The sequence below is a fragment of the Loxodonta africana genome, chromosome 1 (assembly GCF_030014295.1).
Source record: "Loxodonta africana isolate mLoxAfr1 chromosome 1, mLoxAfr1.hap2, whole genome shotgun sequence".
Lineage (NCBI taxonomy): Eukaryota > Metazoa > Chordata > Mammalia > Proboscidea > Elephantidae > Loxodonta > Loxodonta africana.
In genome coordinates this window covers 47596552-47622507 of record NC_087342.1, presented here as the reverse complement: position 1 = coordinate 47622507, position 25956 = coordinate 47596552, and the positions used below count along the sequence as shown (strand labels likewise).

Below are 25956 nucleotides of genomic sequence, written 5' to 3'. Positions count from 1 at the left end.
TGTACAGAAATGTTGGTTTTTTCCCAATTGCTGAGAGACAGGCACCATTATAGATCCCATTTTCTGAATGAGGAAACAGGGGTACAGAGGCATGCAACTTGCCCCACATCAGGGAACTACTAAGTAGCAGACATGGATTAAAACTCAGGCAGCTGCCTCCACAGCCCACGCCTTAAACCACAGTGCCATGCGAGTCTGACCAAGAAAGAAGGACAAAGCCCCAGCGAGGCACAGACAGGAAACACCCTTGTGGTTGCTCATGAGCGATGATGGAAATCAAAGTTACCCGGAGACTATGAACACGGATGGCCCGACCGAGCAGATGGGGGGAGGGCATGCAGGAGGCCTGTGTGTGTCGTCTAAGCGGTCTCTCTCGCTCCTCTTCAGACTCTCGGCCTCATGTTAAGCAATACAAATCATCTCCTAATTTAAGGAACTGGGCCTCTGAAGGAGGCACATTAAACATCTTCTCACTCTCAAACTGACATGCTTTTAAGGATGTGAATTCTAAAAACTGGATCACTCAGAGATGGTCAAAAAGATTCCCAGTGTCATCTAGTTCTCCATAAACTTCCACTCCTTCCATAGTTACAATGTATGCGTACAGGGGTGGGGGGACCATAGCTTTTCAGCCCAGTTCTAAAACTACAGTCAGAACGGAGCTGGCCCAGATCATCAGACGATAAGAACACCTGCCAGATAACGAGGGGTGTTTCACAGCTGGGCCAAACATCAGGGTTGAGTTCAATCTGGGGTACTTTTGCAAAATTATTATCAATAATTTATAAATATATATGTACACACACACAGACACACACACACACAGACACACATGCACACCAGCTTCTGTTGAGTGGATTCCGACTCAGGATGACACTACATGTTTCAGAGCAGAACTGTACTCCATAGGGTTTTCCACAGCTGATTTTTCAGAAGTATATCACCAGGCCTTTCTTCTGAGACACCTCTGGGTGGACTTGAACCTCCAAACTTTTTTTGGTTAGCAGCTGAGCATATTAACCAGTTGCAACACCCAAGGACATCACCTATCCATATAGATAGATGTGTACAAATATAATACACACATATACTGTGCATAGACACACGTGTGTGTGTATATGCACCCACTTGCACACACGTTTAGACCCACACACAAATATACATATACATACAAAATATACATACATACATATATATATATTTATAAGAAAGATTTGCTAGTAGCATGCTTGTAAACGTTGCAAAGTCAGGCCTGTTAAGTGGCCAGCTAGCCTCCTGAGGAGACAAATCTAAAAAGAAAAACAAAACCATTTGAGTTCACCTTGGAGCTGGCTGGTATTGACTCTGGGGTTTATCATTAACTGGAACCAAGCTTTCTCTGAGGTTGGCATACAGGGCAGGGCGACAAAGCCCAAGGTGGTTTGGGAGAAGGAGGTCTGTTGACTCAGACTTAATTTTCAAAAACAAGCCCAACAGAAAGGAGAGTGTTGTGGCTCTTGCCGAGGCTCTCTGGGGACGTTAGATCCAGCTATGACAGCCCTGCTGGTGAAAGGAGCACATTTCCTGAGCTGACAGATAAAATTATCAGCTAATGTGATAACTAACCATCCCATAATGAAACAATCTGGCAGCCTTGTCAGGAATCCGCCAGGGCTAATCTGTTCTGGAGCTCTTTGGTAGCCCTGACGAGGCTCCTCCCTCTTTCCACCCTTCCCGTCCAGCTCACAGGTAAGAGAGATGCTTCATTCTTCTGGCACTCTTCCCACTGGGTTTTGTTTTTTAAAAATTCACTGAATATGCCGTGCAACCTCTGGCCTGGATCTCCCTCTCAAAAGCCAAGTCAGTGAAGGAGAAGAGGAGGTGGGTGACAATGGCCCCATAGCTCCTGCGCCAGCTGCTCCTCCCCACGGCAAGGTCAATCTCCACTAACGTGGGACGTGAGGTGTGTGTGGTGGGCTCCTGCAATGGCTGTAACTGCCATCTCTGAACAACTGGCTACAGACCAGAGCCTGGACTTGCGCCAACTTGGCCTCTGCAGGGGCCACCTCTCCCACGCCACAGTTCCCTGGTGGAGCAGCAGGAAGTGGGCATCGACCTTGGGTGTCTCATTCATCACGAGATGTGGGGCTCCTGGCCAGGGCCTGACTGGCAGTAGGAACTGGGTACACTTTGTTAAATGAATTGATGGATGGACGGATGGACGGATGGATGGATGGATGGATGGACGGACAATCATGTGGGAGTGGAAGTAAACCTTTTCTTCACAGAGCTAGCTCTCCTTCTTGCTCAGGCCACAGCCACACAGGCTGAGTATTTTCTCAGGTACCCATAGGAAGAGAGGCATGTGCAGAAAAAGGAAAAAAGAGAGAAAAGAGATCAATGCCGTGACCCTAAAGCATCACGTGACTGTCAAGCTTCGGCCTTGAGAAAGGGGTAAGAGACGGACATTCTCACACACAGCTGGTGGGGCTGTCAGCTGGTGCCGCTTCTTCTGGAGGGTGTGCTGCATCCAAAGCCTTAATGGTGTACTTCTAAGAATTTATAGACAAGCATCAGAAATGTGCTCAGAGATCTCTGCGTAGGGAAAGTCATGGTAGGATTATTAATGAAAAAGAAGATCAATTCACAAAATCCAACAGGTTTACTTTCCTATCCACCCCTGGTACCTAGATAAACCCAGAAGAACATCTCCCTGAGGGTCTGGTATAACCCCATTAATTCAGAGAAACAAGAAATGAAACATGGAGTTAAGCAGGCAACTCGTATTGTACGGATTCAGAGAAGAAATGAATCTCTTCACCCTCTGCCCCGCTTACTCCTTAACCTGTCAGTAGAGCATAGTGCCAACAGCTTTTTATAAGTGCCCACCTGTACATTAATTAAAAGGTTCATGTTATTTCCCAATGGACTTTGGGGAAGCAGACTTTTATAACGTGATTCAGCCTCCCAACCCCTGCCCAGTTACTCGTTCCCGCTTCTCCTGACCTAACGTCCCCAGAAAATTCAGGAGGCCTAAACAGCAACTTAACTGGAATTCTCTGGAGCCAAATTCTGTTCTTCCAAGGATGGAAGGCTGACTAGTAGTCCCAGTATAAACACTACTTATTTGCTACCTAATCTAAAGACACTAAAAAAACCAAGCCAGTGGCTTTGAAAATCCCTTTAACCAGTTGTGTGAATAAGGAAACAAACCACATTACTGCAAAAGAGTAAGTCGAGTTCTCTGTCTTGGTCATCACATGAAGAAAGCTCGCATTCAAATCAAATTACAGGCAGAGAATAAGGGTGCTTTCACCAACATTTACACCACAGCAAAGAAAATTTTCTCCGTGAAAGGAAACTGACACAAGCTCTGAAAAATTTGTTCTGGAAACGTTATTAAGGCCTCTGGGTATGTCTATTTAATTCCAAACAAAGCCAAGGTTTTGTCTTAGAAAGCTGGGTCTCAAGGGAACATCTTTCTTCCAATGTTCTCAATGACTAAACCCACCAGGCTTCAGGGCCGAGTCTGCAAAAGCTTACCTGGTTCCTCCTGCCGATCCGGTTTGGTCCTGGGGGCTTTGTGGGGCACTTGACCTGCGAGCTCCCGCCATTCTCAGCGATCTTCCCTACACTCATTACGGCTGACATCATGGTGTTGATGGACGATAAGTCTGAACCTTCCAAGCCAACAGGTGAGCTTGACGTCATTGGGACAAGGGTTTAAACTTCTAAGAAGCCTCTGTTGTAGAACTGAAAATCAGAAATTGCTGATGTGATTGATCACTGTCAAGTTCAGGTGAGATAATGGCCAGGTGACAATGGCCTGGGTTACTGCAAGTCAAGTCAAAAAGCCTAAAGCCTGCTTTCTACAGCTTAAACCAGGACTCATGTCTGTAATGATTCAAGCCTTCAATTAAATGAAGGTCTGGCATAGCAGAGGCTAACTGGTGATCTTGCTTCTTTCTGAGTTTCTGCCACCAAAGGACTCAACAAGTCATCTGAGGCAGGGTTCTTTGCCTTTCCTAATCTTCTACTGAGCAGAACTGGGAAAGGCTGAACCAACAGTTAGGTAACCCAGGGAGCTGCCATTTGGCCAGCACCCTCCTAAGAAGGGACAGTCATTTACTACTACATGAATGCCCCATACCTAAACACTAAGGGTGAGGATTCCCTTAACCCTACTGCCACAATACAGTGATTTTAAGGGGGAGCTCAAATTACCTAAGACAACTGAGAGATCACCCCTATCAGAATTGCAGCCAAGTTTCAAATCAACACAGGAAAGCCTGTTACTTTAAAAATACAAATAAGTAATACACCTGGACGAGTTGAGAAAACGCGAAGAAGAAAAACCTGCCCCCCACTGCCAATTACCTCCATTTTCTGCCCCAACTGATACACTACAGAATTTTCCCTGCTATAGCTGTCCTCCACGCAGCAGGAAACGAGTCTGCGCTTGCTTGCTCTTTTCTTCTCTTGCTGCCACTGGTTGGCCCTGGAAGGGAAGCAGAGGTATAAAGGTTTGGTGAGTGTCTTGTCACTTTAGTGAAGAAAAGACTGAACCCTCTCATTTCCCATAATCTCAGACTCTACAGTCACGGAAATACAAACAGCACAAATGAAAGGCAGTTTCTGTATCTTCTGTTTCTTCCAAAACTAGATTCTATGGTTGTTTTTCAACCTTAACTGATGCCTCCTACAGTGCCGCCACACTCACTCCACAGCTGATTCTGTGGTATTTTACTTTCTGATGTTCACACACACATACACGGAATTGTCTTTCATTCTGTACCTCCTGCCCTCCCCTACCCTAAGGATTCTCAAATTCCACCTGACCCACCTCGTGCTTCTACCTAAAACTGACCAAAAACAAGGTCGTTAAGAAATCCACAGTCTAGAAGGTATTGAGTCAGACTTAAGCCTGGAAAGATGAGCAGAATGACCGAAGGGAGAGCTCTGAGCCACAGCCACATCATAGTTTCCTTCTTCAGGGATTCCTTGCAAGGAGAAGTCCTATGGCTATAGCTATGGCCAGAAATCTGTCTACAGGCAAACTATTTCCCTCCTTTTATCTGGGAAGATAGTCTAGAGCTGAAACCCTGCCAGTAAGGCACATATCCCCTTATCCCAAGGTATGAGTTTCTAAGTCCTGAAAGTCCAAACCAGCTGTAAAGATTCAAGCTCATTATCTCAGCTGGTGAAGCAAGGGCTTATGCTTAGAAATGACATGAGAAAGGACATGATTTTCTGTGGTGTCTCCTCAAATGTCAGGGGATGCAAACGAGGATCTGACAAATAGTTACACCCAGAGCCTCTACGAACGCTCAGCTTTCTAGCAGTGTAGCAGGGAAAGTCCGGAGCTAGAACTTTATTAAGTGCTGTATGCAATCAGCTGCAGCCTCAAAATCCTACCAGAGGAGAACCTTCAGGGACAGTGCTTTCCTTGTCAAGAGACAAAATGTACTTTCCTTGTTAACAGACATTTTGAATCTAATGGTTTTCCAAATGGTAGGAACAGGGACTAACGACAGAAACATACAATTTAGTACTGACTCACCCTACCCCACCATCCTTCCCCATGGAGAGAGGAAGGCTATGGCCAGAATCAAAGCACCAACAAACTGCTGGCCTTCCATTAAGTTTCCCCATGCCTGAAGACGTTTCAACTTATTTAAAGTTGTGTACCAAACTTCCTGCTCTTAACTGTCTTTGAAAGTTTATCTGGGAGATACACACATACACACGGGCACACGTGTGCATGTACACACACCGCTTTTCTTTCTTAATGGATTTCTACCAAACGGATCAGCAGTTCCCTAAAATTCTTACAGTGGATTAGCATGTAATTATCTGATTCAAATAAATGGATATTTTCAATACCAAATTCATCTCACTCTTTTAAATACATAATTTTTAATCCTCAGCAAATTATAAAATGACTATGCTGTAATTGTGATGTCCGTAAAAATAAAACTGACTCTTCCACCCAGGGGTGCTAAGGGCTCTGAAGATGACCTTGCTTTTGGTCTATCACTACATTCAAAAGAAAAAATATGGCAGAGTGTACTCAAATCTGAAAACAAGTAAGTATGCATACCTTTTGGACTAAAAGTAAAATTGTAAGGTATTGAATATATACTCTACGAGTCCACCCAGAGGTGCCTCGAAAGAAAAGAACTGGTGATCTACCTCCCGAAAAATCAGCTATGGGGAGGGTAACAATGTGAATGTGTGTGTATGTCTATATATATGTTCTAATTCTCTCACTCAGTAGGGAAAGAAAATGGCGAGGAGGGAAATAACAAAAAATGTAACTACACAGAGCCACACTGCAGGTTAAGAATTTTTCTCAGTCACTGGTAACATTAGCAATACATTCTTGCAATTTACTTAAGTGTCAATGCCTAGGAAGTCACTAAGGAGCCCTGGTGACACAATGGTTAAAGCGCTCAGCTGCTAACTGAAAAGGTCAGCAGTTCAAACCCACCAGCCGCTCCATGGGAGAAAAGACTTGGCAATTTGCTTCTGTAAAGATTACAGCCTAGGAAACCCTATGGGGCAGCTGTACCCTGTCCCATAGGCTTGCAATGAGTCAGAATTGACTCTACAGCACACAACAACAACAGGCAAGTAGCTACAGCTCGCCAACAGAGGGGCTGGCTGTTCCAAGGGCTTATCCAAACTGGAAAAGGGACACACCATACGAACTTGCTGTTTCCCATTCTATCTGAACAGGAAGACATTTGCTAAGTTTATTTCCCTCTTTGAGATCAAGTGTAAAGCATGATGCTGCAAACTGATGACGCCAAGATCACCTACTCTCTTCCTACTTTGCATGTAAATAAGTAGCAATTTTTTTTTTAATAGAAAAGCTTCTCATCTCTGATCTGACAGTGCAATTGACAAAATGAGACTGGCCGCCGCACTGTTACAGAAAGGAGAAGTTGCTTCAGAAGCAGTTAACAACAAGCGTCTCGGAGCTGTTACAAGACTTTACTCCAGTTGGCTCTTGTGTCTTATATCTGGGCATTCTCTTTGGGTTCACGGAGCAGGGAAGAAGGGAAAGAGCCTAGTGTAAGCACAGTGTGGCTCAGTTCACTGTTCTACGGAGAAGAAAAAAATTCACCTCAGCATCAAGGATCGTCTGTACACTAATCCTGGAAACCCTAGTGGCATACTGGTTAAGTGCTATGGCTGCTAACCAAAGGGTCAGCAGTTCGAATCTGCCAGGTGCTCCTTGGAAACTCTATGTGGCAGTTCTACTCTGTCCTATAGGGTCGCTATGAGTCGGAATCGACTCGACAGCACTGGGTTTGTTTTTTTTTTTTAATACACTAATTAGAAGCAAGGTGGCCAGAATGAGTCTATTCTTCCTACCCTCACCCTCTGGATTGTTATAAGAGCAATAACCCAAACTAACAAACTTAAACCTTTGGACTGTCAACATCAGGGACTCTGCCCTGGGAATCTGAACAGAATTTGAACAGTTTAAGGTTCACGGACAAAGCACATTTTTCTTTACGGATATTTACAGACCTAATACGCTCGCTCTCCCTCTGTATCCCTTCCTCTCCCTGACACCATCCCACACATCAGCCCACCACTGTGAAAACACACACACACACCCACCCACCCACCCACCCACCCACCCACCAAGAATAACCCAAACAAGCACCACGGGCCCTTTCTAATTCGACCCTCTCCAGCTGGACTCAGGGAGGACCACGCACCTAGATGACGGTCACACACCACAGCTCTGAAAAGAAATTATTCTCTTTGTTGAAATCACCATGCAGGCTGGCCTGGGTGCTGGTTTTTCACACAGACAATCTGGGTTTGGGGTGGGGAGAGGCGTGAAGTGGGAGAAGAAAGAAATGGGGTGTCTGAAGTGTTGCTTCCTTCAAGGCCAACAGTCGGCACCCTTCTGGGGTTTCTTATCCCACACCACAGCCCCATTACATCAAGAAGAACTGGCAATTCAATTGCAATTTCAACATGGCTTTGCATCAAAGCTCCTGGAGGCTCTGGAAAAGGGGGGGAGGGAAGGGCAATTCAAAGTGAACAGAGGAAGGGTGGGGGGGTGGGTATGGGGAGACGCAACATTCAGTTATTGTGACTCGAGGAAAGTCAACAATGTTCAACTGACCTGTTTTCTTTGTTTTATCAGGCCGGCCCTCCTTACTGAGGAGCTGGCACGGCCTGGGCCCAAACGTGGGCAGAGTCACACCTCAAAGCCACCACCTCTGGAGCACAGATGTGGAGCAACCTATGAGAACAAGAAGAGACAACATTAAAAGGGGCAAAAGACCAGAAATGAGCCTGTCTTTGGATAATTAAACCCAAGCCCGTTGCTTTCAAGCCGAATCCAACTCATGGCAACCCTCTATGTTACAGAGTAGAACTGAGCTCCATAGGGTTCTCTTGGCTATATTCTTTATGAAAGTAGATAGCCAGGCCTTTCTTCTGTGACACCACTGGGTGGCTTTGAACCACCAACCTTAGTAATCGGAACCACCCAGGGACACAAATTACAGGCAGCAGAGTATTTCCCACCTCCTGCCCGTGCTCACAACAAGCTTCTAGTTCACATTCCACCCAGACTTCAAATAGCATCCAAACAAGGGTGACAGGAGTCCAGTGAGTCTTGAACAGACCAGCTGCCGTCAAATCAACTCTGACTCATGGAAACACCATGTGTGTCAGTGTACAACTGTGCTCCACAGGGTATTCAATGGCTGATTTTTCAGCAGTAGGTCACCAGGCCTTTTCCCTGAGGCACCTCTGGGCGGACTCAAAACTCGAACCTTTTGGTTAGCAGCTGAGCATGTTAACCATTTGTACCACTGGAGAATGGCTTGAACTACTGGCTTCAGGTGCAACTTTTAGCACTTCAGAGGTAGATGCCTATGGACCACCAGCTTATAACGAAAAGTGCTATCAAAATTGGAAGGAAAAAAGAAAAGAGCTGAAGAAAGAAAAAAAAAAATCAGAAATAAACAGTCCCTCTGAAGTAACGAAGAGATTGTTACACGTTTTCCTGACGGATGGGGGAAGTCTCCATAACACACCCTCTCTGTAGGGAAGATGTAGAAAACATCTTTTAAATGACACATGCCATTCAGGAGTTTGAGAAGGTCTCCTCTATGGTATCAAGGGCATCAAACACCCAGAGAAAACTACAGCCCTCTAAAAAGTTAGAGACTGAAAGTAGGATTCTCCAAGGCTAAAGCACTCAGCCCGCCACCCATCTGTCAGTTGTACTGTGGTGGTCTGCAGGTTGCTATGGTGCTGGAAGCTATCAAATGCCAGCAGGGTCACCCATGGTGGACAGGTTTCAGTGGACAGATGAGCAAGAAAAGCTTGGCGATCTACTTCCAAAAACCAGAAAATGAAAACTCTGTGGATCACAAGAGAACACTGTCGGATACAGTGCTGGAAGATAGGCCCCCTAGGGTGGAAGGTGCTCGGAATACACAGTGGCTGCAATAAAATACCAACAATCATGAAGATGGCGCAGGACGGACTGGGCAACATTTCGTTCTACTGTACGCGGGGTGCCACGAGTCGCAGCCAACTCGATGGCAACTAAAAACATTCAGCCACATCTCTTCGTCTCTGACTGCAGCATCCCTAAGCTAAGCTGAAGAGTCTAAAACTGGAAGACTAAAACCAAACCTAACCCACTGCTGTCAAGTCGATTCTGACTCATAGCGACCCTATAGGACAGAGTAGAACTGTCCCATAGGGTTTCCAAGGCTGTAATCTTTACGGAAGCAGACTTCCGCATCCTTCTTCCACAAAGCGGCTGGTGGGTTCAAACCTCCAACCTTTCAGTTAGTAGCCGACAGCTTAACCACTGTGCCACAGGGGCTCCTCAGGAGAAAACTGGAGAGGAAAAACAAACCACCATGCAGACAAGACCTGCCCCAGTCAGGTCATGTGGTTATCCTGAATTACTCACTTGGTCCACAAACAGTTACCGAGCAACTGCAGCAGGCAAGCTCCAGGCTAGACTGGGCTGCTGGGTGAGAAAAACACTACCAACTCCTCCTATCAGAGGCAGCTCCCCAGCATGTCTGATACCATGATTCTCCCCAGTTTCTCTTTTTACACCTGAGTGCTTCAAACTCTCCATCTTTTTCTCTGAGTGTTTCTCTTTTGAGAAGTGTTTTGGATTTTAAAAGTATTAGGAGACAAGGAGTGCCCCCTAGAGACAGCCCCTAAAAGGGGACAAGAAACCAAAACCAAACCTGTTGCTGTCCAGTTAATTCTGACTCATAGTGCCCCTGTAAGTGGGGCAAGGAGCCTTTAAGTCTCCAAGCACACTTAGGACTCCAATAGTTCTCAATGTTTCTTGGATCAAGACCCTTGAGAATGATGAAAACTACAGACCTTCCCACAGAAAAATGCACCCTACCGTACACCCAACATTTTGCGCTCAGTACCAGGAGGGTTGGGGTCCCATTAACCCATCTAAGGGCACCAGGATAAAAATCCTTGTTTTACTTGATATATAACCCGCCCTCCTCTAAACTATAAATCAAGTCAGTTTTCTTAAAATTCCCATATAGTTCTCAAAATGAACAAAATTTCCTTTCAGATCATCCCTACCCATTCACACTTAAAGGTGCCTGAGGTGAAACTAAATATCCATTAAAAAACAAGTAAAGCTTCCCTTTATTATTCATTTAAAAATAGCAAATTTTATTAGGAAGAAAAAGTCTGGAGAGGCAGGGTGGCGAAGGAAGATGGCAGAGTTGCTCCATGGAATTTTCTAGAAACTTTCAAGATCTCTGACCAAGTAAATCTCTCTATACATCATCAATTAAGAACACTCTGTAGTGTCTCAGTCGACTCTGTTAAGCCAAGTAACAAGAGTTACCTACTCTGTTTTGGGTTCCACTATGCCTGAGAGGTTCACAGGACCCCAAAACCAAACCAAACCAAACCTGTTGCCGTCAAGTCGATTCCGACTCACAGCGACCAAAAGTATTACAAAGTAGAACTATTCCATAGGTTTTTCAGGTCTGTGATCTTTATGGAAGCCCAATGCCAGGACTTTCTTCCCCAGTGGATTCAAACTGCCAACTTTTAGAGCAGCAGTCAAGCTCAAACCAGGGACCTTTCACAAAACTCGGAGAGTGGAAAATTACAAGACGGTTCTTAGAAGAAACCTCCAGGTACCCCGCACCTCCACTGTGATGAGCAAAGATGAATCCTGCGAGTGACAAGACACAGGGTGGAAGGCATGAAGGGGTGGGTCTCCTGGGTGCTGACAAGGACGCATTTCTTGATCTGCCTACACAAGATCTTCCCAAATCCAACTGAAAAAGGATAACCTGGAGAGGGCAGAGTCCCAGCTGGGAAAATGAAGAGTAGGGGGAGGGTTAGCCCTCAGCCCCAGAGGAGATAAGGCACAATGATATGTAAAGCCAGAAAGAAAAGATTAAGGAGACCCGTCTCCAGATCCCGGAGACAGCAATGGAGAGATGAAAGATAAAAGGCAGGATGGTAGAAAACAAAGGGCTGAGTCCTAGCTTCTGAAAAACCCAAGAATTCTTGAAGTGAGACCTGAAGTCTTTCCTAAGGCCCCCAGGAAATATGGAGTCAGTTTATATGCCTAGGATGATGGTACAGGGCTGGAAAAAATGTTCCCACAGACAATATAATAGTGGGCTTTACAACACTTAACCAGGATGGCCACAGTGCTGAGCAGAGAAAATGTCCCCAAATACTTGGGATGGTTGATCCACTGATAACAGTCGACCAGTTCAGCCTGACTCAGGATGGGCCAACAGCCTTTGAGTTACTACGTAGGGGAACAAGCAGCAAAGGACAGGCTCAGGCAGGCTGGGCTGGGGACAGATTGGTGAAGATCTGATGCTCCGCTGCAGCCATGCTGCTCTCCCCGCCCATAAACCTCGGGGGAAGAGGTCTCTTCTCCCCAGGCTGCTCCCATGTGCTCTGAAGGCTAAGACAGCTGTGATGATGGCGCCGAGTTCCAGGAAGCTGATGTGTTTCTTGGCTTTCAGTTCAGTCTTTGCCCTGGATAGGGCGGCAGCCCGTGAAAGTCACCCCCACGCCCCCCCAACCCCGTGCTGGCACAGGCTTTGGTAAAACCGAGCTTTGGAGTGTCCCGTAGGGCTTCCCAGCAATTAGGCCCCGGGAGCTGCTCTAGCCACTTCTGGAGCCCCTCCCGTGGATGAGGAGGGGCTGCAGAGAAGAGATGGGGGTGCACCGCTTGTTCAGGACAGCAAAGCATGGGGTGAAGGTATAAGCGCCAACTCAGGACACCAGACTGATGTAGGCCTCCCTCTTTGGTTTTCTTCTGAGCTCTGCCTTCAAAACAGCCCCCACTTCCTTCCCCTCAAGATGACAGGAAACGGTCACCCTTGAACCTACCATTCAAGGCTCTCCATGCTCTGGCCCCAACTTACCTCCTGGTCTCCCTTCCCCTAGTCTCCATGTATTATCCAAACCCGAATGTCTCTGCTCAGCCCCTCTTCCGCAGAACGTTAGACCCCCGCGCGACCTCTCACGTGCCACTTTCCATGTGAAGCCTCCCCCACTCCCACTGACCCAAGGCTCTGGGTTCAGGGCCCACTCTACCTCTATCTCTGTCCTAGTAATCACAGTAGCTAGAGATTTTACAGCACTGTGTGGCACAGGCTAAGTGCGTTATCTCATTTAACCTCACACCAACCCTATGAGGACAACTCCACTGTCCAGATGGGGAAACCAAGGCACAGAGGTGGTTAGGTAACTTGTCTCAAAGGTCATAGGGCCGTTCCATGGTAGAGCAAAGTGAATCCAGTTTCTAAACCCTGTAAGTTTCATTTGGGCAAAATCTGTGACTCTGGCATAGGGCTTGAGGCAACAGATGTGCTCACTCTGTCACAATCTCTGATTTCTAACTTACTCCGAGTTCTCTCTGCCCTCCAGACTGCTCAGCCTCGGCCTTCCATTTCCCCATGTTTCTAGGAAGGAAAAAGGAGCCCTCCCACCATGGCCATCTTCACCTCTCTGAACAGGAAGCAGGACGGGACCCCACCTCAGGCTGGCAAAGGCTCTTACATAGGATGATGGTGGTTTGGAGCCACTGTCCGTGCTGTGAGGAGGGATGGGTGGAATTCGGGGTCTAACCCTGTGCTCTATGAACAGCCAGGCTGGGAGACTCCAGGTCCCCACGAGGCCCTGCTCCAAACCCCCACCAGCCAAGTCCTGGCCCAGCTGATCCTCCAAGGAGAAGCGTGAGCTCAAAAACTACCAGTGTCCTGGCAGCTTCTGCAGCAGAGGAGCTGCAGCCCCAACCGGAGCAAGAAGAAGCCTGAGGCATGGGGTGGAAACTCCAGGCCAGCAAGGTGTGTGCTCAGGAAGTGGTGGGGCTGGGGAGGAGAGTGGCCAGTAAAAACCAGAACTGCATAGATCAAAACTTACGCAAATACAATAAGAAGGAAAACCCAGTCTCCTCTCGTTAGTTGAACACCACTTAACCTTCAACTTTGTGATTCTCCACACGTGGTCCCCACCCGTTGTTAGAAATGCAAATTCTTGGGCCCCACCTCAGAGAGGGCGGGGCAGGGTGTGCAGCCTCCAGGGGATTCTGATCTGAGCTAGAGAACCAGCCTTGGAGCCTTTATGCAGATGTGACACAGAATCAAGGCCTCCCTTGGAGGACCTGGAAGGAGTGGCTGTGTGAGCCACACACCCAAAGGAAAACCCAGTGCTCACTCTGGTTTCAAAAAAGAGGGGGAAAGGGACTTGTCTCTGCAGCAAGGCCCATTTCTAGCTTCCTCAGGAACAGGGGGAGTCGGATGTGAGCAAGAGAAGGGAGGCCGGCCTGCAGCGCTCACAGGAAGCCAAGCCCTGGGCCGGCCTCCGTGTGGCTCTCAGGCCGGGCCCTTCAGCCACCCACAGGCTTTCGCCACATCTGAACGCTCCCTCGAGGGTACTATCGAACAGTTGGGCTGCTCAGCCAGGATTTCTGGGGGCCCTGGACACCCTACCCTCCTTCAAGTCTTCACTCCCGCTGGCTCCTGAGGGACAGGAACTGTGTAACCAGGAGTGGGGAAGGAAGGAAGAACTCAGAAAGGATAATCCGGAGGGAAAGCAACCAAAAGGCTCCCCATCAGCCTTAAAAATGGCTCCTGATCTACTGCAGCCTGTCTCTTAGTGTGACCGAGGATGGAGAGAAACATGGAGATCTTCCCTCCAGGGCAGGGTGGGTCCCAGGCTCTGATGACACTGCAGATGGCCCAGGGGCCTCAGCCCCAGAGCACTTTACCAGGAAGGACAAGCTGCTGATGCCACTTTTCAAAAGGAATGTTTCTTTAATATTTGGTAAAGTGTGGGGGTGTGAGGAGTGGCTCAGGGGAGTGGTGACCGGTCCCATTTGGTAGGCAGTTTCCCTCTTAAAAATGACTTGGACATTTTAATTGTCAGAGTAAATACAATTTCAGCAGAGAGGCATTTGTTGAACTTCCAAGACAGAGGCCTGGGCTCCCAAATGTATCTGAACAAGTGAGATTAAATTTAGTATTTGGAATACAAACTGCTACAGAATGGAAGGGTCTTCGGTCCGTGCCAGATAAAGCCATCCTGTGATACACCGCTCTCCTTCCTGGCCCTCTGGGCTTGCCCGGTGCATCTTCAGAGGAAGGAAGTGGGGCAAAGTCCTGATTAGAAGCCTTTCTGTCTGTAAATGAAGACGACTAGGTTTACTCCACTCCGTGAGGCTCCTCTCCCGGGAGCACGGCTCCTCTCCCGGGAGCACGGCTCCTCTCCCGGGAGCACGGCTCCTCTCCCGGGAGCACGGCTCCTCTCCCGGGAGCACGGCTCCTCTCCCGGGAGCACGGCTCCTCTCCCGGGAGCACGGCTCCTCTCCCGGGAGCATGTCTCACGGACAGAATTTAATGACTGCCAGATTCTCGAGGCTAAGAAACAGCTGCCACTTGGCAGCCATTTGTTACAAAGCCCCAAGCTCTTGTGGGAGGCAGGGACGACCAGCTGTGGGAGAGCAAAGTCCAAGCCCGCTCCCTCCTGGGCAAGCTGGTCCTTTCCTAAACTTGTTTTCCTGCCTGGCCACCGAGACCTGGTATTTCATCACCTTCTTGCCCAACTTACCAGAAGCCTGTATGTTCTGCACTGTGTCCGAGGAAGCTGGTGGGGAAGGAGCCACCAAGGTGACCTGTGTCTAAACATGGAAGCCCTCATACCAGGCAGAGGAGGCAAAGGCGGGAGGGCATGCACTCCCACCTACACCTACAGTGTGGGGGCAAGAAAGACCCAAGATGCACCAACAGGAGAGACCTGGAGGGGATTCAGTTTGGGAGCCCCATGGCCAGCAAACCCTAAGATCTGCTCTGCTGGCTTATCAGGCAGACACAGGTACAGGAAAGGGTGGAGAGAGGTCTCCACGGTATACCTTAGCTGAGGAATTTAAAAATCAAAAAAGGATGTTGCTCTAAGTAATAGCACAATTTAACTCAAAGTAGCAGAAGTCTAGTCCACATGTCTGTCCAACTACGACTCTCCCTTCCTGACTGAGTGACTAGGGGCATACATTTGTGACAGACTGCCATAAGATGTGTGAGGGGCTTTACATGTATTATACTGTTTACTCCTTCCTAAAAGCTTCCAAGGTAATGGTTATTTGCTGGATATTTATAAAGCCTTATGGGGCAGGGGCAGGGCCAGGATTCTAGCCCAGACTCCAAAATTCTTGTACTTTCCACTGCATCACAAAGAGGGTCACAAAAAACCATTCAGAGAAGGATGACTAGCCAACCAAAGGATTGGGAAACAAGAAATGGCTGAAGGAACTGCAGATGCCCAGCCCACTGAGGAGAAAGAACTGAAGGCACTGAAGAGCTAGCTGCCAACGTCAGAAGGGCAGGTGTGCGGAGGGAGCGTCCACCAGGGACAGGAATTAGGTACAGATGGGAGAGGATATGGGAAGCATGTCTGAGACTCCATAGTTCTTTATATTAGAACTCTGAACAGCTAATGCTGTCCACAAATGGACTGATGCCTGATACAGCAGTGAGCCTGCTGTTCCTGGGAGTATTCAACCATTAAAAAAACCACTAGCAATTGATATTGTAAAAGAAAGTCCTCCAGCAATTCCACCTCTAGGCATGTGTATATGTATGCATACATACCCATACGTGTGCACAAAAAACTGAGAAAGGATACAAACAGAGACTTGTACACCAATCTTCATAACAGCATTATTCACCGTAGCCAAAAAGTGGAACCAACCCAAGTGTCCATCAACAGGTGAATGGATAAACCAAATAGGATTCAGCCATAAGAGAAACAACGTTCTGTACATGTTACGCAGCGTTATGTTAAGTCAGACACTGAAGGACAAACACTGTGTTATCTCACTTCTATGAGGTATCTGGTATCTAGAACTGGCACATGCATAGAGACCAAAATTTATTGGTAGTTACCAGGTGCTCGGGTGGGAGTGGAGATTTACTGCTTAAGGGGTGTTGAGTTTCTGTGTGGGGCAATGAAAAACTTCTGGACGTGGGCAGGGGTGACGGCTGTACAACATGCTAAGTGCAGTTAATGTCACTGAATCACACGCTTAAGAATGGTTAAGATGGCGAATGCTTTGTTATACATATTTTATCACGAGAAAATAAAAAACCTAAGTCCTACAGCAGGCAGGAGGCCAGGTTAAGGTAATACTTCTGACTCCCAGATCCTGCACTTCTGCGAGGATAGTCCCCTTTTTACAATCCGGTAAGATCCAGAAGCACCCACAGGAGAATGACCCAGCAAGGTTTAACTTAGAGAGCACCCACAGTGGAGTCTTAAATCCTGGCCGGGAAGCCTAGCTTGCCACCAAGGGAGCCACTGAATTCTCAGAGCCTCGGTTTCCTCACCTGAAAAGTTAAGCTAATAATACCCACGCTCCATACCTTACAGTATAGAAATCAGCCAAAGGAGCATGTACCAGGGCGCTTCACAGATGGGATATGATGGGCTATCCACATTCTAGGCTGTCCACCTCCCAACATTCCCAGTGAGCACCTAGGCTGGCCCCCCAGCTCCCTGACCCACACCGCGGCCTCACTGACCACAGTGGCCATGTGCTGAGGGCAGGGGCCCAGATTTGCCATCTATTAAAAACATCCGCCCCGCCCCTTGAATTTAAAAATTAAATATAAAAATTATGTGTCTTATCACGAATGCAATCCCGCTGCCAGTAACGATGAGAACAGCTGCTGACACGCCCGCCAGGCTGCATGGCCAGCAGGAAATAAAACTCCTCTGGTTTCAGTTTGCCACTCCAACAAATCCTTCTTCATATTTGCTTTATCACAGAAGCGAGCACTTCGGGCTCATACGCCAGTGTGGCTCTTCCTTCCCCAAATTCACCAGCACCTCTCTGCTCCTAACTCTGGAATATGGATGTGTGTAGCTTACGCCCAGCAACTTGCCTCAGACTTCCAGGCGGAGCTTTAGTAACTGGATCGTTCTGTGACCTCCTAAGAAGTGGATATGAGTACCCCCAGTCACATTTGCAGCTTTCTGGAAGAAGCTGGGGTAAAGTTGAGGAGCAGTTTGCAGACAGTTTTGGGCAATATCCTGCAACTATGTCACAGGCCCCGAGGCTCCTGCTTGGGTAAAGGGTCGGCCACAGCAGAAACAAGATTCTCCACTTTCCCCTTGGGAAGCTGCCTGCTAGTGAAACAACCCCAGGGCAGGTGGCTAACCTAGGGGCTGGGGTTCCAATTCCCATAACTCAGGGCAGTTTCAGGATGCTGGCCCCCTTATAAAACTAAAACTACTCTGTGAAGATAAAAGGTTGTTCAAAATGCTCTCCCCCAACAGCTTTGAGAAAGCATTCCTCTGACCTGCCAAGTGATGGAAGGAGAAGGTCAAATCTTCCCTCTCCACTGGAAAAGTGGCCAGCTGTGGTCAACATGTCACGTGGGTGATCAGACATGACAAACCATCAGCTGAAAATGACAACCTGAGGATTCACTGTGCCCAGCCGCCAGGAGCTGGATAAATGGCCCTCTACGCGGTGTGGTGGATGACCTTTCTCCCTATTTTACCACAAAAAAAATGATTCACCACTGCACATACGAAGAAAAACAAACACCCTGAGACACAGTGGTTGGTAAGTGTTTATCACAAGCCAACAAACCCAAGACACTGGCGAGCAAATGGTTTTTCTTAAATTGAGCAAAGGAAAAGCTACTGCAGGCAGAATGGGACACTGCTTGGTGTCCGTCTACAGACTCGGTTGTCTACCGGCTTGGTCCAGACAGCTGGAAGCAGAAGTGGCAAGAATGGCCGTGCTTGCCCTCCAAGGACACTAACGAGCTTTCACAGCAGAGGCGCTCCTCAGAAGGCGGGTAGTGTCCTGGGGATTAGCACAGTGCTGAAGGAGTGCCAGGCACTGACCTCCTTGGCTGCACTGCCCCCAATGCAATGTCGTTAGCTCACAACTGCACTCCCTGGGGTGTCTAAGTGCGCTGGGGCTTCACCACACGGAGCAGAGGCCCCAAGCCAGTAGGTTCAGAGACAATCTCCATAAGTGAAAAGCACATGTGTTCATTTGTGTCTGGCTGTGCTCACCCAGAGCACTGAAAATACCCCGGCTCCTGAGCGTGGGTTCCCCCTTTATAAGCCTGCGAGATCCCACTCGGGGAAACAGACAGCCTCTTTGCGAACCACCTATGAACCAAACCAGTTGCCACGGAGTCAACTCTGACTCACAGCAACCCCATGTATGTCAAAACAGAGCTGTGCACCATAGGATTTTCAGTGGCTGATTTTTTCGGAAGTAGATTCCCAGGCCTTGCTTCTCAGGTGCCTCTGGGTGGACTCAAACCTCTAGTCTTTCAGTTATCAGCAGACCAGGGACTCCTTGCAAACCTTTAAGCTTTCCCCAAGTGTTACAAAGAATACGAAGGGAAGTCTAAAAAGGAGAGATAAACACCAGTTGGACAGGTCCCTTCCTTAAAACCCTCCCACACCTTCACAATAGCTCAGCCGGCCTCAGAAGTAAACCTAAGAAGAGATGGAGACACTGCTGAGAAACCAAGGCAATGAGAGGCCTGGCATGCACTCACCACCCCTAAAGACAGCCCTGCAGATGCCCACACAGCGTATACCGGCTCTGTGTGGGGCCTTCTGCTCAGCCCAAGGACAGCCTAACGCTTCCATCAAGGTCCCTGGGGGTCACGTGCCTCAAAAGTGAAAATCTCGGTAGCACGAACATTTGGAAACCCAAGTTAACACTTGTTAAATTTAAGAAATAACTAATGCAAAAATTCCCAACCAAGTGGACTATCTGGGTTGCAAAAGGACCGACCTGGACCACTGTTCTCATGACACAAAAGTGCTTCAGTGTATTTGTGAAGTCAAATCCAGCTTCTCAAAGAGCACTCTTCAAGTATCCTACGACTCAGCCATCTCTTGCTCACCCCTTTATTTTAGTGCAGAGCATGTGATAAAGGCACCTTCATGTTTTTGTTCAAAAAGAACATCCCTACTCTTTCCCTTTATCTCCCCTTAACAGTTCGCCATCCAGCGATAGGAGGGGCCTCGCCTCCAACAGTCCACACTTTTATCTTCCGCTGACCTCACAACAACGTGAAGCCAAGGGCTGAATTTCCTGCTGCTTGCCTAGAGGGGCTGTTTGCCTTGTTTAAAATATTACTTGCCTCTAGTACCTTGGAACAATGCCTGAGCAACACCTACCCGGCATCCATTTCAGTTCCAACTTTAAAAGTCTCGAAGTCCAACCTACCAGCACTCCCTGCGCCTCCAAGTGGGAGAGGCTTGATGCTTTTCAGAAAAAAAACTTCTCTTTCAGGCTCTATTTGCTCCCCATATGTGACAAACACAAGAATTAGCCTTAGAAATCCCAGAAACCCCAGAAGTCAGTTACAGTAGCTCAAGTTAAACTGAGTTTATACTACTATTAAAATGATTCAGTAGCATTTAATAACTTCCTTAACCCACTGAAACTCAGACCAGTACAGCATGTACCTCCATGCACAAGCCAAAGGCCGAGAAATCACTAGTATTCTCATCTGTACCGGGAGGGCAAGCCACGGTGCTTTGGACGTCCCTCAGCCCTAACTCCGCACCTGACAAGCTTCTGTTGCCGTGTCTGTGCATTTATAAGGTGTCTGTGCATTTATAAGGTCGGGTCTCGAATGCACCTTCTTTCTTTCCTGCTGAGCATCTACTGACTCTGAATAGCGAAACCTACTTTTTTTGTGCATGATGGTGGTTGTCAGACAGAGCATGTCACTTACTGGCTGGGACGACCAAATGGGATTCATACATCAGGGGACAGAGGATCCTAACTCCCTTCCACTAAAGGACAGGAGTTCCATCTTCTCAGCACCACATCAGCATGCATGAGGTCAATGGGTCCACATGACGATCAAATTAGATGTTCAAAACATTCCCCCAGAGTTCCTTTCTGGGGCATACGTAATCTTTCCAAAATCAACTACAGAAAAACATTCTTGCCTGAACGTTCTTTAACACCTCACAACCTCAGAGGTGAAAGGGCTGGATGGGAGACTGGAGACAGGGACTGGGCATAAGGGTGCACAAGACCACGAGAAAATGGAGGGAAATGAGTGACTTCTAGAAGCGAGGTTACAGATTCAGGCTACAATATCAATTTCTACACCAATATTCAAAATGGAGCCAGTATTTTTAGGATCTTTTTTTTTTTTTGTGGGGCTAGATAACAGGCAGAGCCCTGGTGGTACAGTGGTTAAGAGCTTGGTTCCTAACCAAAAGGTCGGCAGTTGGAAACCACCAGTCGCTCCTTGGATGGGGCAGTTCAACGCTGTCATATAGGGTCGCTACGAATCGGAATCATCGACTGGATGCCGACAGGTTTGGTTTTTAGAAAGCAGACAAGATAGAACAGGGTCTGCAGAGACCAGAAGAATTAAGTCCTTCCCAAGCAAAATCCTGAAGCCTGCATTCTTTTCAACTCCTCTCCTATAGCCACAGGGTGACACTCAGACCTGGGGGGCAGGGAATGGGAGGCGGGGTTCTGAGAACAGGAGCCAGATAACAGGTTCAGCCCCACCAGCCACAAGGTGAGCACTCTTCAGCATCCCCAACTTCCTCCCAGCCATGAAGTTAGGAACAACCTGTACAGACAAAGAAAACAGACAACTTGCGAAACAACGGCATCTACCACACTTGCTGAATATGCCCGAGGAAACTTTCTCAAAGCCTTAAGATGCTTCATTACAATTCTGGAAAGAAAATGCAGTCCACTGCACCCAGGCACATACATGTTCACACAAACCCCGTCTCATGCTCTGCCGGCCCTACAACTAAAATGCAGAAGTTAAAATAAATATAATCCAAGAGAATGGCCTCACTTACTTAACAGATTTTAAATTATAACAAACATCTTCCCATAAACTACATTAAAGGCCAGGGGCATCTTGGCACGCTCCCAATCTGGAAAGAGATTTTTCCTAAAGGGGGGAAAAAAAAGGTCTAACAGATTATATAACAATCTGTTACCTGGCCACAGTGAACACACTGTTTGCAGGAAAGACAAGCATGTAAGAGAAAAAAAAAAACCCAACATCTTTTTATTTCTTGTAAAAACAAAACAAAAAACATTTGCTGTCAAGATAATTTCAACTCCTGGAGACTCCGCGTGTGTCAGAGTAGAACTGTGCTTCACAGGGTTTTCATTGGCTGATTTTTTGGAGCCAGATCTTTCTTCTGAGAACCTCTAGATGGGTTTGAACCTCCAACCTTTCCGTTAGTAGCTGTTTGTACCACCCAAGAAAACCAAACCAGTTACTGTCGAGTTGATTTTGACTCATGGAGATCCCATGTGTTTCGGAGCAGAATTGTGCTCCACAGGGTTTTCATAACGGTGCCCTTTTGGAAGATCACCAGGCCTTTCTTCTGAGGCATCTCTGGGTGGGCTCACAGGGATGACCTTTTTGGTAGCCTAGCGCTTACGGTTTGTGCCACCCAAGGACTCCTTGATGCTTTTAAGAAAGAGAACTTCTTTTTCAGGCTCACTTACATCTTTTTGCTTAAGTCGAAGTAAGAATGCTTTCAAGACTCTCCCCACAAAAAAACTAATTGTGAAGACTTTTTTTTCACCCCACTAAAGAGACTAGAATTTGCAAGATGGATATGCAAAATAATTCTAGTTACACCTATCTTACATGGAGATGTTGGAAGCACCACGCTATTGGTTCTAATCATATATTCTGCACAACCTAGTATCAGGCAAATGCACCCTTAAGTTTTTTTTTTTTTAGACGTAGAAAGAGAAAAAGGGACACATTAACCTGTCCAAGTTCCCAGGCTTGAAAATGTTTCACTTCTTTACACTCACCATCGCACTGGCTTCTACTACCAAACATATGTGTCATTAAAAAAACTCGTCTTCTCAGCTTCCTGCAATTTAAGTTCCAGGCCCATCAGTAACCATTTTCAGATATGCCCAGGCCAAAGCCTTAGCATGCACAGGAAAACCTGTGCTATCTGCAAGGTGTTAAAATTAGTTGCTTAAGATGTTCCTGAGCCAAGCATGTTGGAGCTGCAGGGCACACCAGAGGTAAGCTCGGAGTGTGAGGAAGGAGAGTGAAAGCAAACCTCAGTTTGGAACAGGCTGCGGCTCATGTCTACGTAGGAAGAAACGGCATTCCAGCCAGAAGGAAACGCATGGGGAATGGCAAAGAGACCCAAAGGGCACATCTGGAGAACAGTGTGGCTAAAGCATTAGCTCCTATATGCCAGCGCTTTTATCCTTCTTCAGTGAAATGAGAAAAACCAGACACTTCATTCAGTTTCTTAGAATACTGAATTTATTATTTAGGTTAAAACGCCACCATTTAAAATCAAATAAAGATAGTAGATGGTTGAGGTTATTTTTTAATGCCCTTCCTTGGCAAAAGAAAAAAAAAATGGCAAGCCCATGTCTAACTGCAAAAGTTTTGTTACTTTCTGGCCTGTGAAAACAAAACCCTGGGGACCCGTCAGACCACACCACCGCCTGTGTGAAAGGAGGGACAGGAGTGCGGGAAATGGCAGAAAATGCGGCTGGCAAAGTTATGTGGAGGTCAGAGTTCCACTTAGAGGGGTGAAGCTTTATCCTGTAGGCCACAGGGCCCCCCCTTTCTTAGCCATGGAATGAAATAATCACATCCATATTTCTAAAAAGCTTTGGCAGTTTTAAAAACTGGATTTGATGGTTTTAGGAGATTAGAGGCACGCAACCCAGGTAGGAGGCTATACACTGGTCTGAGAGACAGAAATGAGGTCAGGGAGGGATGGGCACGTATCACTGAGGCAGAACTGAAAGGACACAGAGGCCAACCTGCAGTGAGGGGTGAGGTGAGGGTGAGGTGAGGGAGAGATAGAAAGGATGCCGGGCTTCCTGGGTTGGGCAGCGGTGGGCGACAAGGCAGTTAGCTGAGAGGAAGGGGAAGAATACCAGTATGAGAGGCTATAGCAGGATGGGACTGGTTATCAGGGAGCAGGGTTAACAGAGGAGTTTTGTTCTAAAGATAAGAAAACCTAAGAATGTCCAGAGCCAGAAAGCAGCAGATGGGGAAAGGGGAAGAGGGGAAGATCCAGAAGGGGCGGGAAAACAGGGAAAGGAGGGCTCCCAAGCAGTGGCAGATGAAAGGCTTGTGGTTAAAACCTAACACACAACACTTATCCGTACAGACACACATATTCATTGCCAACTGGACCTCACTAATGACAACGGACCACAATAAACTGCTGACGTGATGGCAAGTGCTCCAACAACCTCAGCTTACAGAAGGTCACAAGTCTACACAAAACTTCACCAAGAATTGAACTCAAAAGAAAAACCCATATCTGCCCTCCCTCTTTCAAAGAGCCTACCATATGAAACCAATATGTTAAAAAAAAAAAAAAAAATTTGAGGTGAATCTGGGAGAATGTCTAGGTACTGTGGGATGAGACTAGATAAAACATTGTATTGGTACGCTCTAGCACAGCACTGGCTGACAGAATTTTCTGGAATAGTGGGACTGTTCTCTATCCACACTGCCCAATACAGCAGCTACTAGCCACAGGTGACAACTGAGCACCTGCAATGTGGCTAGTGTGACTGAGGTGATCAATTTTACCTTCAATTTAAATTTATTTAGCCCCGGGTGGCTGGTGGCTATTATATTAGTCAGAACGGGTCTATGGCATTCTTCCCCCAGTATTCTTTGGCTGTTTGATGTTGAAATATCAAGTTCCTTACATTCAGCAGCTTGCCCCAGACTTCGAGCCACTTTTTAGTAACAGGGTTTTTCTGTACATCTGTACATCCTGTCACCATCTCTAAACCGTAAACTCTGCAAGGGCCCCGAGGAGGTTTTCTGTAAGAGTTCCACGTATGGGCGTAAACATGGCCCAAGCCCTATCCATTCTGGGGAATCTCAAAGGGGTCCCAGAATAGACTGTGCTCTCCTGAAGGATGTTTGTTTTGCAATTAACAAAAGGTAACAAGCATTTCCTCAGTGAGTCTTTTAAACAGAAGGCAATAATTAAAACCATCGGTCCCCCTATGCACTCAACGGTTGTTCTCAGATTCCAATACACAGACAAAACGAACAAGTTAAAAGGCAGGATTAAATAAATTATAAAATTCAAGACAGTCTCAACCAGGGAGAGTGGGAAAGTGACTCATTAAAAGGCGTTTGGGGGGTGGGCTGGCTGAATCTTTGTTTCTTCATCAGTCCTTTGAAGGTGAAAACTGACCAATGTTTTTCTGACCTTCAAGCTGTCAGAAATTAAAAAATAAACCACCTGAAAAAAGAAACAAACAGGACCTAACATCTCCCCTCAAAAGATTTTGGGAGAAATACACTACCAATGGCCCTCAAATATTTCATAACGATAAAAATGCATTTTTTCAGCTAATGCAATTAGTTAACTATTGACCCAATACAAGACTAGCTAGGCAAAAGTAGAAGTGTCTGCCTTCAGCTTACCACCCAGGTGAGAGAAAAAAGGCAGAAAACACAAGAGGATATGAGAATTAAGTGCTGTCTTGTCTATGGAACACTAATTCTGAGTCCAGGAAGCGGAGGAGCATCTGAGGTGGAAGAGAGGCTGGAAGGAGTCCTGAACCCAGAAAGGACTGGGAGAAGCCGGGGGCTGCAGGGCGGGGGCTCTGTTACAGAAGATGGAGGCTGGGAAAGGGCAGCGGGTCTGGGACAGGAGGGGTGCTTGGTGGAGGCAGAAGAAAGATGACGTAAGAGAGCTTTAGAAAACCTGTTGGAACATGGTGTGGGGCTTCAGGGGAGGGAGGCCTGACTAGAGACGGGAACAAAGGGAACACACAAGGAAAGGTAAACCTCAACACCTTCCAGAAGAAACGAAGACCTGAAGACAGACAGGACACGGGGTGGAAAGAGCAGATGAAGGAAAGGAATCATCTCGAGGGCCACAGGCTGGAATCCCTAGGGCACGAGAATGGAAACTGGCAAGAAGTTTTAGATTGTTAGGGGGGATGGGCTGAATTCCTTTTTAAAGACACTGGAAGTGAAGAACGAGGTGAATCTGGGAGAATGTCTAGGTACTGTGGGATGAGTATACAGGTGAGAAAGCGGGGCTGAAGAGTGGGTATTGGATGGACCCCTCCACACACAGTTGAGACCTGAATCCAGGTGAGCTGTTAGCCTGAGATGAGGACGTCAAGGAGGGAACATGAGGAGCACTCACCTTAGGTCACAGGAAGAGGAGGAAAGGCAGGTAGCCATGGGACCAGCTCCGGGATGAAGCTCCAGATAGGAATACCCAGGTAGAGACTCTATTTCTCATTATTTTACCCTCATAGGCTAGGCACACAGAGGCATTCAATAGGTATTTACTGAGTAAAGGAATGGGGAAGAAAGACAGAGTTAAGGAGAGAAGTTTCCAGAAAAGACAGTCACGCCCTCAAGCTGTCATGGCGCCTGGCCTGCC

At 47.2% G+C, this 25956-nt stretch overlaps 1 protein-coding gene across 6 annotated transcripts in view; it reads right to left on the bottom strand.

The window, feature by feature from the left end:
- RREB1 (ras responsive element binding protein 1) overlaps positions 1–25956 on the bottom strand; it is a 145572-nt gene that overhangs the window by 72584 nt on the left and 47032 nt on the right. For all 6 annotated transcript variants that reach the window (XM_064280217.1, XM_023557665.2, XM_010597562.3 and 3 more), the window contains exons 2-4: positions 8129–8248; positions 4357–4477; positions 3523–3732 (exon numbers count right to left, since the gene is read on the bottom strand). In XM_064280217.1, coding sequence (XP_064136287.1) covers positions 3523–3690 — 168 coding nt within the window. In that variant the 5' untranslated portion in view covers positions 3691–3732; positions 4357–4477; positions 8129–8248. The remainder of the gene's footprint in view (positions 1–3522; positions 3733–4356; positions 4478–8128; positions 8249–25956) is intronic.